Below are 21,680 nucleotides of genomic sequence, written 5' to 3'. Positions count from 1 at the left end.
CAAAGTAAAAAATATTCAACATATCCAGCAATGAGCTGCAAATTTTTGAAGGAAAACAGGACATTTTCCTGGTGACTGAAAAAAGAGAACTCATCAGATGAAAAATTATTGACAAACATGAGCATGTTTCTATACAGGCCAGAACTCTGAACTCGCAATGTCCTACTGTCTCAAGAGAATGTAGGAAAAAGATAAGAAAATACAGTCGTATAACAAGTTAAACTCATTCTCCTGAGATTCCACAGTGCTTTGTGTTACTACTGAGAACAAAGCGTCATTTCTACAGAGGTGTCCACCAGTTGGTGTCAGGGGATCTGAAAGAGCTGTAAGTCACAGTTGCTGAACTGGAGAAACCCAACATATGTCTCATGTCTTGATGTAGTTTCAGTAAGCCACGGCTACAGAGTCAGTGCCAACATACACACCTCACCCATGTGTACTGGGTCTGGCTGGGATGTTAACTTTCCCTGCAGCAGCCCATGCAGTGCTGCGCTCTGCACTTGGAGCTAGAACAGCAGTGGTATCACACCAGTGTTGTGTCTGCTGCTGAGAAGTGCTGGCACAGCATCAGGACTCTCTCTGACCCTCCTAGGGGGTGGGCAAAAAGTGAGAAAGAAGCATCAGCAGGGCAGCTGACCTAAACCAACCAAAGGGATATTCCATACCATATGATGTCACACTCAGCAATAAAAGGTGGAAAAAGGAAGAAGAGGGGAGGGGTGGGCTCTCGTTGCGAAAACGTCTGTCCTCCTCCCGAACACCGGCTACGTGCATTGAGGCCCTGCTTCAAGGACGTGGTCAAGCATCGCTCATTTGTGGGAAGTAGAGAGTAATTTCTTTCCTCTGCACTTCCACATAGCCTTTACTTGTTTTGTTTAGTTATTCCCTTTCCCCCTCCCTTTTCCCCTTTCCCTTTTTTCCCTTTAGTTGAATTGTTTAATTAATAATAATATTTCCTTAATTATATATATATATATATATTTCCCCTTTTTAATTAAACCATCCTTATCTCAACCCGTGAGTTGTTCTTTCCTTTACTTCTTCCCCTCCTCATCTGAGGAGGGGGAGTGAGAGAGCGGTTGTGGTGTTCAACTGCCTAGCACGGTAAAACCACCACACCATGTCACAAGACTCTGTGGTAACTCCACTGGTCCCACAGATCTTGTCTTTATCATGACAAGTATGGGGAAAGAGACAGGCACCTCCTTGAGGGAGTCACCTCGGGAATGGCATCCCAGCCTAGTCCCAGGCGCTGGTCCCTGGCAGTGACCAGGAGGCTCACTGCAACCTCAGACGCCTGAGGCAGGTGAGGCTTTTGTGGCTTTTTCAGACCCACTTTTGTGCAAAACAGGTACTCAGTCCCTTCACTTACTGAATTTAAAATAACAGCAAATAGAGCACTTATTAGGCATGTATCACTTACTAAGCAAAAAAAAAAAAAAAAAAAAACTTTTACAAAAAAATATGGATCAAAGGTGGAATTAAAACCTCCCAAGTTTCACATTAATGAACTCAGATTATAAAGACATGACTGCTCTAAACAAAAAGAATTGGATACGGGATAATCAACCATGCAGAAGAAAATGTGCCTAAGCAGAAAGTGCTTCATCTCAGCAGAGTAGATGGAGGAATGGCCACTTCCCTGAGCATGATACAGCTCACGCTGTAACACACTCTTGCCTCTGAGAGTGAGGGAAGGTTGGGCATTGAGTCCCTACAGGTACTGCCAAGGGAAAATAATGATGTGGTCTTTGATGCTGTCAGTATACATACTCGTCACTAATGTACATGTAGAGTATCACTCAAATAAAGACACAATTATTTACTAAGGATAACAAAACTAATTAAAATAGACACAGACTCCTACTGCTACTCCTCCACCCAGTAGGAAAAAGGCCTTTTTGTATTTTCTTCTACTCTTTTTCAAGGCCAGTTCAGAATAAAGTGTTCACTGTTATGATGCCATCACTGAAAACCTAATGACATAGGAAAGGCACCGAACAAGAGGGAAGATTAAATAAATTCAGTGAGCTGCTAACAAAGGCAAACTCTAGGAACCTCCAGATCACACCAACCCATTCATCAGTTTCAAGTAATTGTGGTGCCCAGCAAAGTGCAGACGTTCCCACAAAACAGCACCTGTGTGCTTATTTGTACAAACATGCATGCAAACTCACAACTGAAGCTTATGCTTCCATACAACATGAAAAAAGAAAAGAAGCTATCTTCTGACAAATATAAAAATAGTGGAGGGGAATTATGACTGAGTGGTGGTTTAATGTCTGACACACCGAGTGCCTTAAGTTATCTCGAGGTAAATTTCATTGAGATCACAAGTTCAGCCTACAATATTTTAACTGCAAAGGAATTCATAGAATCACAGAATGGTTTGGGTTGGAAGGGACGTTAAAGCCCACCCAGTTCTAACCCCCTGCCATGGGCAGGGACACCTCCCACCAGACCAGGTTGCCCAAAGCCCCATCCAGCCTGGCCTTGAACACCTCCAGGGATGGGGCAGCCACAGCTTCTCTGGGCAGCCTGTGCCAGGGCCTCACCACCCTCAGAGTAAAGAATTTCTTCCTTACATCTAATCTAAATCTCCCCTTTTTTATTTAAAGCCATTCCCCCTTGTCCTATCCCTACACCCCCTGACAGAGTCCCTCCCCAGCTTTTCTGCAGGCCCCCTTTAGGCACTGCAAGGCCACTGTAAGGTCTCCCTGTGGCCTTCTCTTCTCCAGGCTGAACAACCCCAGCTCCCTCAGCCTGTCCTCACAGAAGAGGTGCTCCAACACCTTGATCATCCTTGAGGCCCTGAATTTTTGAATTTTAAGAAGCAGCCACCTGCCTATTATGTTACTGATCAATAAATTTATTTTGATACTACTTTTTTAATTAATTGGAAATATTTGCTGTTATTATTACTTGATTTTATCACATTATTAAGTTTTCTTCACCACTATAATGCAACTCATCAGGATACTGCACTGACCTTTGAAAATGATAAATTAAAAAATTTGTCAAAACTTGGTTTAAAAAAAAAAAAAAAAGTTAAGTATTACTGCTGGTTTCGGGGGGCAGTACAGAAGGTCCTCAGAATATTTTTAGGCCCTCATGAAGTTAAGTATTACTAACATAATAGACCCATAAGGATGAAGCTAGATAATAACTACAGGACTATATAAGAATTAGAGACACCAGATAAAAGCACTGTACATACAGCATGTGTAGCCTGTGGGATCCAGAGAATGGCGGATACACCATGTACAGAGCCTCTGCTCCCCCATACTGGTGCATCTGTCCCCCGTAGTCCCCAGCCATTCCTTACATCTGTAAGAATATAATAGAAAGAGAAGGCGTAACAGGGTGCTTCCAGACCTGAGAGAAGATGGGAGCACACGGATCAGGGCCTCCACCCCCTCACCTCGGTACCAGCCAACAACTCTGGGCCTTCAGCTCTTCGTCATGGAGGACAATCTTCTCAAGTTTAATGGCCACAAGCACAAAATGCTTGTGTTTAATACAGTTTTCAGAAGGCAGAGGACCACTGCGTAGAGTTTAGCAGTTACAGGCTCTTGTTCCAATCTGTTTTGTAAAGTTTATCACTGTAATTATGTGTTCTGATAAGGGATAGCTTGCAGGCAATGAAACCAGTGACTAGAAAAAAAGCAAAGTAAATTTCTAGCTTTTATTTCCCCAAATCTATGCCAGAGGTGAAGGGAAACAGCATGCAGTTCCTGAAACATGTCCTGTGGCTGCATCAACTAAAGCCCAATGACTCAACTAGAATACAGAACTGTAAGTACTAACTAGCCATGCTCCTGCAGATAAACAGGACAATATGAAGAAGCAAATAGCCATGCTGCTCTCACTTCATTTTGTGTAGAACACAAAATAAAAGCATAGGTTGAAAAAAAAAGTTCAGATGCTAAACATTTATTTAATAGAGAAAGAAATGTACACTTATATTGCAGATGGCTAGAACAAAGAGCTTCCATCACTCCAGACAGCCCAGAGTCACATTATACTCCTGTCTGGTAAGCCACTTACGTATGTTCTACCCACTTGCATCAATGTGCAATTTCATAACCTACTCATTAAAGCATGTTGGTTTTGTCCTCAGAAGCCAGGGCAGCAGTAGTTTTAACTTCACAGTCATCAAATCAAGACAAGAAATCAAAATGGAGAAGTTTCATTAAAAAGGAGTACTCATTAAAAAATGGCAACCTAGGGATGTAAATGCAAAGCTCCTGCTGGTACCACTTGTATGATGAATGCTCTAAGAAATCCAGTAGTCAGATGTGATCACAACCAGGACATAAATAGAAACAATTCCCATTGCTTGTATAAATAATGTCTTTGAAAATGATCCATCACTCACATTGTGCTCTGATTAAGGAGTCCTTCATGAAAAGTGTATACTGAACAGAAACCTGAAAACTTCCTTCCTCTCTTGCACAATACAACTACGTGCTGCCTCACTCTCCATCCAACCGAATGCCTTTTTTCTCATTAAAACTGGTGGGAGATATTTAGCACTTTTTAAAAATAAGGTCTAATTCCAAATGTATAGGTTTAATAAATTCATGATAGAAAATATAACTCAAAATCAGTCAGTTCTAGCTTTTGGCAAATAAGATTTTTTTTTTTTTTTTTTACATTGAATAATTTGTTTTTAATGGGGAACTTCTAACCATACACTTGAAAAGCTATTCTGTCACACATATGGTCGTTAAACTAAAATCCCATTACTCAGATATTGATTTTGCTCCAGCCTTGGAAATGTCACAGATATTGAAAGAAATTTGCTCAAACTTCAAACAAGAACTACATTATGTTCAGAGACAAACCGCAAAATATTACAACCTAAAAATGATGTGCCAGAAATTTATGGGTATGTTAGAACTATGGATATCACTGGCACTTTTCATAACTATAATTATAAAAGTCCAGTTACTCTTCTTCAGGAGTTGTTGAATAAAGCAAATTATTTTTGAAATTCAGTAAACCCCCAATTTTTATGAAAACTAAACCTAGTACATTCACTTTAGAAGAATCTGCAATTCAAACCAAGCACTTCAAATAAACATCAGTGCACTATATCATGGTTTCAAGTGTTCTGAAAGAAAACCAGTTAGCACCCCTGAAACCTTGGCAGTCCTTCCAGAATGAAATAAACTTAAGATGTAAAACAAATAAAAGAAACTGAGTAAAAATAAATAAATAAATAAATAAAATCAATAAATTTCTACCTGCCATAGATGATGAAATGGAGCACTACCTTAAGAACAACAAAATTAGGACTCCACAAGAAGTGTTGAGAAAAAACATGTAATTCTACTTATAAAGTAAGAATACATAAAAGAACAACAGCATAGGGGAAAATGTAGTACAGCTTTTAAGATAATTTAGCAAACAATATTACTTAGTGTGTTGCTTCTATTATTTTTCTCATATGAATTTATTTTTTTTGACAAAATAGTAAGCATGCCCCATGTTCAAGTATCTCTCTACACTAATGGTAACACACTGTACATATTCCACTGGATTTAAATAACTACAAATCCTAGAAAATGTAAAATATCAGGTTGTGCACCAGGTATGAAAGGGCACATCACCATATATACTGAAAAATTTAGTATTACACAGTTAGAATAGAGACATATACATGCCAAAAGCTGCATGTGTGAGCACATGCATGTGCACGCATGTTAATCCTCCTTCTATTCCAGATGCTCTCCTCCATTCAGACACTCACTGGAGCATTCTAAGACTGCCACGGTGCTTCTGCCTCTCCTCTCACCACAATCCCAGTTCAAGTTCTTACACTAGAAGGGCATAATGCCACCATTCTGCAAATCTGAGATATTTTTTTCTTGTCCCTGAGAGGCCACTCTTCTAGGTCATTCAAGGCACATCATTCACAATCTTTTAAAGAACAACTACAGAGATTATTTAATTTCTTACTTTTTATTTACTCAAGACACCATTTACAATTCTGCACTATAACATCTAAACAGCCTGAGCTGCAATTTCCAGAGATGTGTGGTACAGTCACACACACATTTGTTTATGATCTCGGTGTGTCAAGATCAGCTAAATGTACTTGTCAATTCGATTAACTGCTTCTCGAGTAAATTTGTCAGGGCAGCTTTTTGTTCTGTGCAAGGGGAAAGTAATGTTCCAGCTTTGTGGAGGCCAGAGCATCTATAAGAATGAATTTATTACAGTTATTTTCAACCTCAAATCTACAGTTTCTTGACCCTTTCACAGCCAAGCTGTATTCAGGAGGTTTTAAGCAAATGGTATCCTGAGTCACGGCTGCTGGCAGTGAGGATAACACAAGCTGCACAACTGCATCAGCAAAAACACAGTATGATCAGAGCAATAAACCTAGTTAACACTTCTGCCACGCTGCAGCACATCACTCTGTAATAGTAGGCATGCTTTGTCTGCCCTGTGCAGCCCAGCTTTTATGTCATGACACATTTTAATTACCCTTCCCAGGTTCTCCGCAGAGACAGGAATTTGCCCAGTGCAGGAAACAAGAATGTTTTACACTGAGCAAGAGCTGCTGCTGTGCATTTGGTGCTGGTGCTCCACGAAGGATTTGAACCCCCCCTAAATCCTTTCTTTTTGACTCCATCAAGTGGAGGCTTCCTATTCTCCTCTTCCAGTCCTTTCCTAGGCTGGTGTATCAGCTACTGTCACACCACATCACTCCTCTGTCTCTGCTTTGCTGCTGTGACAGGCGACTGACTACAGTTCAACAACCTCTTCTATTCTCCCGTGTATTTTCCTATCATTGACAAGTGGATGGCATTTCTTGAATTGATCCATAGAAAAAGTACTACTTACCCTTCCTCGTTCTTCCAGCAGACAAGTTTCTTGAATTATATATGCAAGAAACCAGCTGATTAATACATATGGGGCTTAATAAAATGAAGTTCAGGGCACTCCTTACTTGTCCTTCTCACATGGTTTGACTTGTTCAAGTAGGAAATTTAATTAGCAAAATGTGTGGTCTTCATCAACATGCAATCATATATTGGGGTCTTTAGGCACTGCTGAACTCTGATGACAATTTAGATTCTACCCTATAACTACTCACCAACAAGCTGACCTCAGGAGCACATGAGGATCTTCTAGATTAGGATCCTATTACAAAGTAATTATGCTGAGCAGTAGGTACAAGTATTTCTTCTCTCCTTTCTTATCTGTTTTGCATCTGAAGCATTCCTCCATAATGACCATGAGAAAATGCAATTGACTCCATTTGATGTGCCTAAAAATCCTACAGGACAGCAGATGACTATCTTTGCACAATACTGAACTACATTCCTATGGTGGGATAGACAAAAAGAGAAGAGTAAATGTATGCTGCTGTGGAGCCATCCAAAATTGGTGTGAAAACCATTCACAAATCAATGCTAGCAGGAGAAAAAGGTGGAAAGATGTCTTTCCCTGCTGCTTCCTGACAAGAATATTATGAAACAGAAAGTAACTCTTGATTCAGGACTCTTCCCTTTCAGTGTTTTAACTTGGCATTTCTCAGAGAACTCTTCTGCTAAAATATTGTCTCACTCCAAAGGTATATTTCCAAACTACAGTCTGAGATGGCAGGAAAAATGAAGGCTGGCAAGTAAGCGTTGAATTTTTTCCTTAGAAGATGCACTCTCCATTTAATAAACTGCATGCACAGAAACTGTAAGAGTCTTTACCAGTTTTGTGGCAGCTTTTAGTTGACACTGAGTATAAAATATTGTTTCAGAGGCTGAATTAAACTTTGAGATAAGGCTGATGGGGTCCGTCTCGTGTAACTGATTATTTGAAACAATCTCTACATTTTCAACATTTCATGGTGTGTGGAGAGGTGTGCTTCTATATGCCCTGACATGTGACAAGAAAAGTAAAGTTAAAGTAAAAAGGCTTTAACATTTGCACTTAAAATGTATTCTTCTGACTAGTTCATTCTTCTTTATTCTCAAATCGAGTTCTGTTTCCTATTTCAAATATGTAGCAAATACATACATACAATTTTCTGCACTAGTAGATTGTGGCACCTGGCAGTATTTAACTCTGGCATTCTCCTAATAATTCTCCACAGTAATGTCAGGCACCAGAAAAGGGCCTCTCTGACTTTTTCACAAAACAGTGAGCAGAACAGGGATAGGAGTTCCTCACTCTTTTGTTATGGATCCACATCATTAGCACAACAAAAACAAAACCTTAAGGTGCATTGCATTAATACAACAAAATTTTATGATTTTCATTTTCCTCTAAAGGAGAAAAAGAATTTGAGTGAGACATATGTAAAGAAGAAAAATATTGGTAATATTTGTTCAGCGAAATTTCTGAAACAAACTGAGATGCTCAAATTCATGTTCAGTCCCTCTATAATTTCCATACTTTTCTTATACTAAAAGCTACGTATATGCTGTTTATGCACACACAAACACCACTGCAGGTTATTCTCCGTCTGCCACGTGATCAAGCACCCACGGGAAGGCGCAGGACTCTTCCCGTCCTTACACAGTGAATGTAAGACGGGACCAGAGTGAGAAATCCTGAGTTCAAAATCTACTAAGGAAACCCCTTAATGGGTAAGCAAATAATCATATTGCACAACTGGGAGTAGAAAAGGTCCACGCAGAAGGATGGTTTTCATCCCTTGCAGGAATATGCCTTGGAATGATCCATTGTAGTTTAATGCTGCTAAAACACAATTGTGCTAAGCACTAAATCTAGTTATTCATGCTTTGCTCTGCCCCAGCTCTTTGTATGTAAGGGTCACAAAACAGTTTCTGTTATTTTCTATATACAACAGCAAAACAAAACTAATTTTTTGCACAAAGAGCAACGAGCAAGGACCTGAAAGTGTTAACAGACTGTATACATAGTAGTAATAGTGACTTCATTTGAAAGAATTTATCATAGGCTTAAAAATTAGATCTCCAATGAGCTTTTAAGACAAGACTTTTCACAATCTATCTAAAAGAGAAAGCAAGATCTGGAATGACAAAAGGGGCCTTGCCTATGGCTAAAGAAAGGATGATTCTAAGCTAATAAATTTGGGTTAAATTCTTTTGTGAATAACTCCATCTCCTACAGAAACTCTATCTAAAGTCAGAAAATGTTCATAAGGCCAAAACATCAAGTGGATACAACAAAACCATTACTGGGACATTACCAATCTGCTTGGCTGGTAAAATGATATAGATGCTCTACACAGAAATATGAACTACTTTGGGGGCATTTGTGGAACCCATTGACAACAAAACAAATAGCAGTTTCTGAGATGCTTTATCCATTAAGCTGTATTTTCTCCCAGGCTTTAAACTTGTCTATATCCTCCTCCAAACTAAAGGTTGGAGAAGTAGGTCTGAGAGATATATAATAAAGATGTATGAAGCAAAGACTGATGGTGAGAAAGCTTTGGGCTCATGCTTCGACAAAAGACATTTTGTTTAAATAACTGAAAAATACACCATGCTGTTCAAAACATCATGCTTCCTATGAAACATGCGGAACTGACACAGAACATTTAGGAAGCAAGACATCAGGCTGCTGTACGTTGCCAGTTTATGCACATTATATACAAAGATATTTAATTTTCCCCTTTCGTTGACTCCACAGCATTTAAAAGAAGTGGTGTCTGCCAAATATTAATCCAAACTTAAAGGTTAAAAGCCAAGCCATTTGTGTTATGGTGTTCTACCAGAAAACGTGCTAAGCAACATGTTCCTCGAGTACTGTTATTCCATTTTGTGCAACTTAATACGGAAAATATACCTTGCCCTATTCACCTCTTATCCTCCAGAAGATATATGCTACAGCATGAAAGTCACACCACACAAAATCAGAGATGGAATAGATTTGCTTTAGCAGATGGCAGGCAGATATTACAGCCAAACATTATAATTCATACTCTATTACCTCTAGTGGCGTTGGCATACCCCCCCAGTCTAAATAGAAATGTTAAAGAACAAAACAGCGAGGCAAACCAAAGCTGAGTTTATCATAGAAACAGATACTGAAATATTTTAGAGAATTAAAAATCAGAATGATTAAATAATGACCATCTATAAAGCCCTGCTCCAAAATCATTTTAAAAATACTTCCTACTTATTTCAGTAATGTGCATACATACAGTATCAATTTTTTATTTCTTTCAAAATCATGAGTTATGAGCAAGCTGATAATTTCACCAGGTGGTTATTAGCTTTTCTGCTCATGTTTAGATTCTGGTGTGTTATTGGAATTGCTGAGATTATCAATGGTGAAAGTGAACTTGGAAGCATGTTAAAACAGAAAACACAGTATGAGCTACGGGTTGCCAGACATAGGAGGGATTTGTTGCCTGTCAGATTATAACTGAATGCAAGAGTAGAATGATTAACCTGAAAAACCTACTTATAATGAGAATTTAAAATACAAGAGAGAAAAATCTGTGTTTTATATCAACTAGTTTACAGCATTCACCACTGTCTGAGAGCATCCATTAAGAAATCTTAGCACATTTTTATTCAATAATCATCAACATTTGCTAACTACTGCTTGCAGATAATTAACAGCCATATTTATTAATAATATGAACATTTGGCATCATTTCTATATTTATTTTGATAGAAAGTCTGTTTTGTCTGGAAAACCTGTTTTCTCTGGAATTTATTCACTACTACTTAGTTATATAACAAGAAGATATCCTCGTTGTCCATATTGCATTTGTTATGTCACAAAAGAAAGATTAGATATTACATTAATGAATTCCAACGACAAGTGTGTAAAATACTGTTCTGCCTAAAATAAGAGGAAAAAAAAATTAGCTCCTTCGATGGTCCCCTGCCTGGGCTTCACATGTCAAGTGGAACACAAGACGACAGTGATTTTGCACGCCGGAAAGCAGAGGGAGTGCAGGCTCACGCGGGAAGGCTTTGGCATATAGACACAAGCTATGCTGCGGCACTTTCCCTTAGCCTACCTTGTTTACCAGTTACACACTTATGATTAGTTTAAAGGAATTGGTGTGTCAGTCTAAAGGCTCCATACCTGACTGGGATACCTGAGCTCTTTATCACATGGACTGGACAGGAATCCATTAAGATAAATTTCATATTTCAGCTGCAACCTCTGGTTTACGTTCCCTATAACTGAAACAAGATCATCCCAAAAAGCAGAAAAAATACGGTTCTTCATTCTGCTGATACAAAACTATATGTAGAGTATCTTCCAAAGATAATAGGAAAACAGCAGGAAAAACTACCACTTCCCATAGAGTTGTGTATGCAGTAAATTCTGAACTTAAAACATATTTATAACACCCCAATATTCTAAAGAGGTTGCTATCTATCTCTACAAAAATTGTGCAATTTTAAAATAATTGTTCCGTACATTTTTATCAGTCTATGAAGTGAAATCTAGAATGTGCTCTCAAAGATATTTAAACAGTCACAGAAATACGGACGAAACCTGAAGAAATCATCTGTTATTGTCTGTCCTTGTCTTTTCTCCTCCCTTCCTTCACCTTCCTTCACCCCATTCAAGCTCTGCCTTATAGCATGCACCAAATAAATCTCTTCAGGTTTTATTTAGTCCTAAAGTGTTATGACAAGCCAGTCTAAGCATAACCATACATAAAATCTAGCATTACATTCATTTGCAACTGTTGGCCTATTCCCATTACTCTGCTACAATAGGCTCCAAAAATTTTGTATTCAGTCTCTGCTGAGGATCTGTACAGGGAAACACTGATACAACCTGCTCAGATCTGTTCCGGACTTCATTGGTTTTATAAAAGAAATCCTGAACAAACAAACAAACCTACAATTTAATGAATGTTGAAAGTGGACCACTTAGAAGTTAAAAAGTTCCAGAAGTGCACAGATAGTGTAAGTTTTGTTTTCATAGAATGGGTTGGGTTGGAAGGGATCTTAGAGATCACCTAGTTCCATGGGCAGGGATGCCACCCACTAGACCAGGTTGCTTTTCTTCTGAAAAAGAACATCACTGCCCAACTATATGCTGTAGTACAGAAGAGTAAAGGCACTGACGCAATGATCTAGAGAGGATAAAGTTTTGCAGGGAGGATCTTCCATTAGAGCAGCTAAAACACCTGCACCAAGAAGACAAACAACCTTCCAAGCACGCAAGCTCTTCTTAAGATCAGAACCAAAAGGAACAAATCTCAAGGTAACAACAGGTCAGGAACAAGCGTTATAAGTTTAACTTCATTATCTTAATTCATTCAATTTTCTGAATGAGAACAATGGGCAGCATTTGGGACTAAATGTGGATGCTCTCCATGCCTCTGTTAGTACATTGTTTTTCTACAGGAACTTTTCTCAAATTCCTAGAATTTATTAGATGTGGCCAGACAGCAAATTGAACTCTTGCTACTGTGAGCGTTTCATTTGCTACAGTAATTTGTGAAGTACACCATAAACAAGGCACATAAGAGAAACTAAAAGAGAGAATTTGATCTTCTTTTGGACTGGGTGGGAAAAAGCTATCCTAACATTTCACAGAGCATACATAGTGTGTGAGACAGGCCACCCAAATCAGCTCTTCCTTCTTGAGGGTAACCTGTGCTTTCTGCAGGCACCTACACCAGGCTCGAAGAACTACATCAATAAAGTTCTTAATTCTTCTTCCATGGCTGTTACTTGATGTGCTTCCACAGCAGCGCTTTCTCCTACCTGAGCATTTAAAGGGGGGTTACAGTTACTGCATTCCTAACCATCATTTTTGGTACTACTTCAACCTCTGCCTCTGCCTTATTTTATAAAAGGGAATATCATTTCACTCTAGTTAGCATTCTTTCTCTGACATTTCTCACATGCCACAGGACAGTGGGTGCTGATCTCCTTAACACAATCTCAGGATGATTCAAGAAGATTGAGATTACAAATGGAAAATCTGGTTTTTAAGTTCAGAACTTTACATTCTTTCCTAGAGGCATATTCTATTCTTGGCTAACAGTATCAATTTGCTCTTCCTAAATGCTAGTTTATATTTAACGATGGAATTTAGTATCACCTATGTTCTCTCAAGCTTATAATTGCAGAAAGCAATTAACCATTCCCTCACTAATAAGCCTCACATGGTCTAAATTCAGTAAAATTCCTCTGTGTTCCCTAAGTAGGTTGTCACATTTTCTGTAGAAATCATTCAGCTGAAAACTAGCAGCGATATATGTAAATGCTGCTGTGGGCATGACTAATCCACAGTCCGCAGATCTGCTCAGAATAATGAGGCCCCAAACTTTTATCTTGTCACTTTCTTCCCAATGGCACCTTATGCAAAGATGTAATATGAGATAAAGGAGAGATTAAATTGTTCTGGCAAACCTGCTCCCAGATTTTCTCTTTTATGAAGGCTGCACAAAACCTTCCTCCTCCTATCTGAATGTGTGCTAAAATGCAGGCTTCTATCATATGACACGCAGAGGCGTGAGTCCTGTGCGTCAGCCCATAGCAGCTGAGAACACCCATCTCTGCAGGCGCGTGATGAGGATGCCAGCAACCCGTGAACGACGGGCAGGAAGGGCTGCATTTTGGTCATACGACAGGGCAAAACCACGTAACGTGACCCATGCGTGACACGGTGTGCATGCATGTGTCTGGTCTGTGATGTGGTGACACCGTCCTGCTCATCGTTGGCAGCTGGTGGCTAGGAGATCCAACAGGTGACCCGGCACCGCACACATCACCACATCATCATTATAACCGATGGTGCTGTAAGGTACTCACCGCAACTAGCTGGTTTGTGAAGCATTTCACCATGTCTGCGTGTGGGCGTGTGTATGCAGCAGTGCAGTAGAAACAGATAGCTTGAGGGGCTCAGTAATTAATCAGTGTGTTCTCATTAAAATTTTTTATTTCTGAAAAATGGTAAAAGAACTGAAACAGTTTCATCAGCTTCCTTTTGAGCATTTTCTACCTACTGAGGTTACTAGAAAATATTTCTGATCTGCAGAAACTTTTGCTGCATTTAAATAATTGCCAGGCCTGAGAAGAAATCAACTAAAATAACTTGCTCCACAAATTCAAGTAAATTACTGGTGGACACAATTCCATTATCACAGCTTTGGGACGTATCAGACAACTTGGAACTGTGAGAATGTCACATCTCCTCCTTTCTTTACAAACCATTGTAAGATTTTGTAAGGACAAAATTTGTAGAGTCAAATAAAATGAGTTTTGAATCTTAGAGAAACTTGTGTGCTGTAGGAGTATCTGGGGAAAAAAAAAAAAAAAAAAAGGCCACTAAACACAGCCCTGACTTTGTTAGAAACCACCACGGTACAAAAACAATTTGCCTTTCATACCAAATTACCTAGAATTTGAGTGCTTGCTAAATGAATTAAACACACCCTTTTAAAAAGGAGTAAAAAAATGCTTCCTTCTTTCTCAGCCTTTCATCTTCGGTTAGTCAGCTGTGTGCTTACAAGTGGCAGTTCCTAGGAGTGCGTGGAAATGCAAAAAATGTTTCCCATTTTCAACTACCACAAAGTAAAAATAAATAAAGTTTCAGAAAGTCAAAACTAGAATGTTACTTGTTGCACAGAGATCTCTAGTGCCATGTGAGATTCTCTTCTCTCTCCTTCCCCCCTCCCAGGCTGATGGCTGACCAGGAAGTGTAGGAGCCTCAATTTATTTAGGTGCTTCCGTCTTTTCTTTGGAGAGGTCCTTGCTGACATCCATGGAGAAGGAGCCTGAAAGTTTTTACCTTCTCTGCTCCCTTCTCTTTTGTTTTTTTGTTTGTTTTCTCCCCCTCATCCTCCATGACAGTGTTATTTGCTTGATAACAAATTGACTCCAACTATACCTTGGGCAGTTTCTCCTGATAGCTTCAGCATTGACGACTATATTTAGGTAATTTTGGTTTAGAGCTTTGTGGAGAAGCTGGTATAAATAAATCAATAAACTACTTCTCCTTCCAGCTTGGTCGAGAGAACAATACTTAAAACATCATTTATTTCCTTTCCACGGGGCTAAAATAGAATTTTGAAGTTAGCTGTTGTTCAGAGGAGAGCGATGGGGAGGTTCTCTCCGTTGTTGATGCTCCACAGATGCCCTGGAGCCTACCTACCAGTTCTTCTTAGCTTAAGCAGGCTAACTCGTAGCAGCCTTGTTTAGGTTCTCTTCAGTCTTTCAGAAGCTAAAGCAGGTACATAACTGAAGTAACTTCATAGACCTACCTATTTCTTAATTAAAATGATACTATACATTTGTATAATAATATTAGTAAATGGGAATAATCAGCCTTAGTAAATGGTATTACTATCTATCAATTTAAGCTCAGTTTGTAGCAAATCCTCGCTGGTTTTGCTGCATTATTCTCATGTGCCAATATTTAATGAGCGAATTTATCTGTTTATCTGTCTGTCAAGATGCTGGAAAGCACAAACCCAGTGACTCTGCTAGCATACAGAACCTCATTAGCTTTCCACCCATAAGTATCTCATATTCAGATGCATGGATAAAAACTAATTTAATCCATAGAAGGGAAGTATCTGTCTGTATTCAGAAACTGCACCTCTTGGCTACCTCTGCTTGTTCAGAAATTTCCACATTGTTTTGTACCTCATGAACCTCAAGAGTTTTCTCTTCCCCTTCATGCTGCCTCTACTAGCTCCATGTTCCCCTTTCTTCCCATCCAAGTCCACTGAACACCTCAACAATTTTTCTATCTCTTCAACTCAGTCCCACCAGATTTTAAAAGAAAAGATTTTAAAAGAAAAATTAACTAACTTCCAGCTGTTTCATTGTTCATTCTAGCTATAGAATGTATCATTAATCTCCTCTCCTTGCAAAAATTATCTATTTAAGACCATGCTATCTATTATCCTTTGTGCATAATCTAAAACAATGGGGTGCACTATTAACCAGCCTGCAAGTAGCTACGTCATCAGCACTACGGTATACAGATATGAGTATTTTATGTATAGAAGACACATTGCATATATGCAAACACATATGCAAAACACACAAAAGAGACATAATTATGCAGTTCAAATCTTGAGAAATGAAATTCAAGAACAATTAATTGATCCTAGCTTACTTATTCCTTTATCCTCCATATACCAATGACAGTACATTAGTACACTCACAGCATGTTAACAGGAACAGCTGTTAAATAATGAATGCCTTACTATGCTGTTTTCAGCAGGTGCTTCAGCAATTAATCTCCGGCTGCTTAATTTCTGGCTGTTTGGAAAAATAACCATATCTTATGCCACCAAGTCAAACAGTAGGGATTATCCAAGGAATAGCAGAAACATCAAAATAAAGACACCCACTGTAGAGAATTATTGTTCTTGGTGAAGAAATTGGTGTCACCTGGCTTTCCTCCTTGCTTATCATTGCAAGAACCTGAAAAGCAGCTTATAGCAGAGCAGTCTAGGAGTCTTTGCTGCAGGTATCTCCGGGTGTTTATCCTCACCTGGTGTCACTGTGGCTGCCGCCAGTAGTGGCAGCTCGACTCTTTCTCCATTCCTGGTTAAATGCAGCCACTGCTGCCACTGTTGTGGATGTGGTTATTTGGGACCCACAGCATTGGTCAGCTGGAGGTCAAATGAATATCAACACACCAAGAACAGCTGTGTTTCTACTTTCATTTAATCAATGCACTCTCAGGCAGCACAACTCCTAGATCTGTGCGGAGGAAGGAGAGACAGCCTATGGACAGAAGTATTACAAAGGCAGGGGCCCTAAAAGTCACTCTCAGTATCAGCCTGTGATACCACTAGACCAGACAAAACAACACCACGCGCTACAGCTAACTCTCCAGCTACTTGTAGTTAATTTGGAGAAATGTTCATCAGAAGCAAATCTTCAAAAACACTCCAGAATCAACAAGCTTGCACATTTCAAATTTTCAAATAGTTCCTAGCCCAAAAGCCTAAAATTAAGACACATGCATATTTGAGGAAAAACCCTTCTTTTCACTGGGTCTGCCTCTCATTTCCTAAGTATAAGAATCAATTTAGATCACGGAATGCTATTGAGCTACAAAGTATCAAAACACAAATACTATCTGGGTTTTCTATTTGCAAAGTAATCTTGAGTATCTTAATGTATCCCAACAGTAATCAAACTAAAAAAGGTAACCATATAAAAATATGATTGTGACTATGGTTGTGGCTATGATTGCAACAACATTCCTGTAAAATATTTGTGTTATCAGCATAGTTTGTTTCACATTTTCTATTTTATCAATCAAGCTTCCTAAATATACCACCAGATCTCTCTGATAGTCATTTAGTATTTAAGAAGAAAAGTAGGAGCTATCTCTTTCCATGGGCTTTCTTCTTTGAAAAATAATTATTTTGACAATTAAAGCTGCCAGAGACTTAATAAAACAGTACATATAATAGACTTCAGTATTACCTTGATGCAACTTGAAGCTGACTCAAATGATTTACATCTGGACCATCTAATACAATTTGACCTATTATTCTGAATAAGATAACTCTATCTCTCCACAAAAAAAATCAATACACATTAAATACTAATTGCCAAAGGAAGTTATTTATATGTTTTCTGAGTAACTGTGCAAAAAAATCAGAATTCTCACACACTTTTAGTTTTAAAATACATTAAGAATAACGATTTTTTTTCCGAGCACATATTAGCTTTTCATAAAAAATCTCCTACTGAAATGCAAAAGCTTATCACACATCTGTTACAAAGGCTGAATTCATTAAAGTCAGCTATCAATCACTCACAGTAAGACCATGCTTAAAACGTGCAATTTGCATAAAGCCCCGCTCATTGTTACTGAGTGCTATGTACCAACCATTCCTTTTGTTTCATGCCGCAGTACCTTATGAAGTCTTATCATTCCTTAAAACTGTTAGCACGAGTATATTTGGAATGAATTACTCTTTCTTACTGTGTGCTACATACACTATGCACCAAGCCTGCAAATGTAAACCTCCATTTTTCTATACAGTTCTATAGTTATCCTTAGCAACTCAGTAATTTTATACTGAAAGAAGGAACTGTCTGACTGACACTGCAAGAAGAAATGTTGGAAGTCTGTCTAGACTTTCTGGATTGTGAAACACAAAGTTGATTACATTTACTCACAGTGACCTGCAGTTGAAAATAGAAAGGGCTTTACAGTTAGATTGTATGCTTAGCATACTGAGTTGAACAGGAACAGATCACATCTCCTGGTCTGCTGACTCTTACGAGTCTGTCACGAGTCTCATGACATTCAGTGGTGGCTTGTACACCCCACTTTCACATTTGCAGGATTTCACAAGCAAACAAGTAAGAGTTAAGTTCCAGGCCTCATGCTTCAGGAGAGCAAGCTCAAAAATATGAGACCTCATGGCTATATTGTAGGGAGACAATAAGGAAAGAGCAAGAACCTCAGTTTTTAATGATACATAATTTGGAAGGACCTGTTACGTGTTGTAACATCCACTAGGTGAAGGTAAATGGTCCTCTGAACTGGCACTAACCAAATTAATTTTCAGAACAGACAAGCTAGGCAGGCATACTCTTACAGCACAACACAGCACCACCACAGCAGTACTGCTTTTAGGACCCAGTCTGCCGGCTCTCCAGAGCAGAACAATGAACCACATACACAAACCAGCTCAGTTTTGGAAAAAAAATAAAAATAAAAATAAAAAAATAGAGATTTCTAGCATGGTTGTATATTTTCTCATGCACAGATGACCACCAAATTGCTGTTTCAGGTTGTCTAAGTAAGCAAGACAACACTACCGGATTACAATCAGTTCATGCTTTCAAAATTCAGTCCTGTTAGGAATAAAATTATTTTGAAGGGAATTATATTGAAGGAAAAAGGAAAAGCATACAATTTTCATAAATTTCACACCAAGAAGGCGGCTTCAAGCAAGCTCTATGATCGGATTGGCTACATTTTTCAGTGAACCAGAGAGTGAATTTGAGGCAAATCAACATTTTTGAAGAAATCTGATTAATGTAATTATATTTTACTTGACAATTACAATTAGCATTTTGTTTCAGTTATTATGTAGACCAATGAAACATGCATTTTTTCCAACTTACCTGATGCCCGTCTTGTGAATCGATTTATCGCTGGAGCTGAAAGAAAACATGACATTTCAATTAGACTTTTTTTTTGTAGTAATCTAATGTAGTTCACACATAACAATGTTAGACTTTATTCAAAGTGTGACAACAACCTTGTTATTTCAGATTAACGAATAAATGTTAATCAATTTTTTGTATTTATAGAAACCCAGGTTAACTTCATACACAGTCAAACCTTTAAGCAGGTTTGCAAGAGATATGGTAGCAAGTAACCAGTAAACCTTCAAGACCATTTTCAGCTTCTTATAAGTTACCGTATGCAAGCACTTATTGTTGTTCATGACTGGCTGTGAAATATTTAGTTCTGTACTTCCATTATTTATTGAGAGCACAGAAATTGGCATCTTGCAAACAGTGATGCAGACATGGACTAAAAAGATGTAAAAAACAACTTTATTTCTACAAATATACCTATAAGAAATCTGGCAACAAAGATCTCCCACACATTAAAAAACACTAATTTGCACTTCTATCTGAAAGATGAACTTCTGCACTGAGTAAACTTTAAAGCTCTTTGGGTAAATCAACAATGCCAGCCCTAACCACCCCCACCAGCCACCTCCTCCCCCAGTCCCTCAGAAAAAAAAAATCTGTTTTACAATGAAAATTATTGTTTTATAGCGCCATCTTGGAACATCTCCAAATACTTGCTGCAAACATTTGGAATCAGATTCCTATCTTGATTCCAACTGGGAGAGATCACAAAATACATCTTAGAGCACACAGCTCTAAGTTTTGCCTCTTTCTTCAAGGGCTACCAGAGAGAAAACGATGAAGCTTCGTATGTTTTGCCTTCTAAATACAACCTGTGGTCTGCTTATAATCAGTATAAAACACTGGTCTTGAACTCTACTTGCATGTGATAAAGAGAGCTGGAATAAAGAGTAAAAAAAGATCTGAATGACCTAATTTCGAACATGGGCAACGGCTACATTAAAAATGTATGCTCTTACAGTGCTTATTAATATTCAGCTTTAAAAAATTACTCTGAATGTTTACATGGAACTGAAAAGTGAAAAATATTGAACTTCTTTATTTCATCTCTATTAATTTTACATGGGAGTTATACAGCCTTTCTCAAATGTCTAAGCCAAGATAAAGGAAATAAATGCTGAGAAAACAGGAGAGAGCAACAGCCTGAGATGCAAAGTGACTTTTTATTCCTTTGGGCAGGAGAAAGCAGAGCAAAGATACAAATTCTGAGCCACAGCCGCAGATGGTCTGTGCAAGCACATACCGCAGTGACAGGTCCAAGTGGCAAGAAATACACTGGGAAACCTAACCGCAGTGGTTCAAAGTGCTATTCGGGAGCGAGGAAATCCCCTGCGAATAAGCTATCACAAACCCCAAACACGTATATAAGTAAACAAGGGATTAACAATTAACGTAACCAGCAAGGTTATTTTTAACCTCAATTTCCAATTCCCCCCCACTTTTTTTTTTTTTTTTTTTTTTAAAGAGAAAAGATATTTAGACATCTTTTGCTGGAGAAAACATCAGATTTTATGCAACTACTGTTTTGCAATAGAGGGAGCCATATAATTCCTCAAACTGCAAAAAGAATACGGTTCATTTTGTCTCTAGGGTTACAGGCCAAATTCATTTCAGGACACTGGTCATGACTGTACACGAGCAGCAGTTCTCAGCAGATGTGCTGATAAAAAAATACAGTTGGAATCTGACATATTTCCACCAAGAAAACATAAAATTGTGCTCTGCTCCCATTAAAAAGCTTTCCCCAAACTCAGGGAGAGTATTTTGGTTTGGCTGCCAGTTCCACACATCATCTGTAGATATAAAGCTGTAACTCCTCTCGACAGCCACCTCAGCACATTTTACCAACACATCAAATAATTCAACTTAAAAAAAAATAACACCTAACACAAAACTCACACACTTTGGAGACCACTCCTGCTTGAAACAACCTACTGGGACTGCCAAAGGAACAATTCCTATTTCAGCTACTTCCAGCCACATAAATGTTTAAAATCACTCTTTTTTTTGGCTGCAAGGAGCTTTACAATTTCTTTTACAATACATTTTAGAATTTATTTACTGTTAGGAGTGAAGGGAAAAAAAGAGCAAGAATTTTATTTTTTTATTTATTTTATTAACCAGAATCTCAGGACCCCGATAAGCAACTATTTTTGAATATTCAATGTCTGAACAGCAAGCAGACAAAGCCTTTCTCCCCAGACTGGGATTTCGTGAGGGTCATCCAATTGTGTTACTGGGAGCATCAGAAGCAGCACCCACAGCTCTTTGCTGTTTACCACGCTGAACTCCTCCCTGTTTCTTGCGCAGCAAATTGCAATATACTTTTGCTGCCCAGAAAGATGGAAACAGAAGCTTACCAGGAGGTCTCAGAAAATCATCAGCCTGAAGAAATTTAGCTGATATTTTCACTACAAAGTAGACACGTGAGCAACCAGATGGTACAATGGCTGGCAGGATAAACATAATAAGGTGGGCAAAAGATAGATTAACAAGCATTTTGCTGCAGACATAAAAAAATAGTCTTAAATTATCTTTCCGATGTGTCAGGAGCTGGAAGCCTTGGCTCAGAAAGCCAACTGACAAATCAATATC

At 38.6% G+C, this 21,680-nt stretch overlaps 1 protein-coding gene across 2 annotated transcripts in view; it reads right to left on the bottom strand.

Moving 5' to 3' along the window:
* The window catches only part of PRKAR2B (protein kinase cAMP-dependent type II regulatory subunit beta), an 83,810-nt gene that overhangs the window by 35,946 nt on the left and 26,184 nt on the right, over positions 1-21,680 (bottom strand). For both annotated transcript variants that reach the window (XM_035332423.1, XM_035332431.1), the window contains one exon: positions 19,047-19,082. In XM_035332423.1, the coding sequence (XP_035188314.1) occupies positions 19,047-19,082 (36 nt within the window). The remainder of the gene's footprint in view (positions 1-19,046; positions 19,083-21,680) is intronic.

Source organism: Oxyura jamaicensis, chromosome 1 (assembly GCF_011077185.1).
Source record: "Oxyura jamaicensis isolate SHBP4307 breed ruddy duck chromosome 1, BPBGC_Ojam_1.0, whole genome shotgun sequence".
Lineage (NCBI taxonomy): Eukaryota > Metazoa > Chordata > Aves > Anseriformes > Anatidae > Oxyura > Oxyura jamaicensis.
Note: the sequence above shows the minus strand (reverse complement) of the source record. Positions and strands in the feature narration are given on the sequence as shown.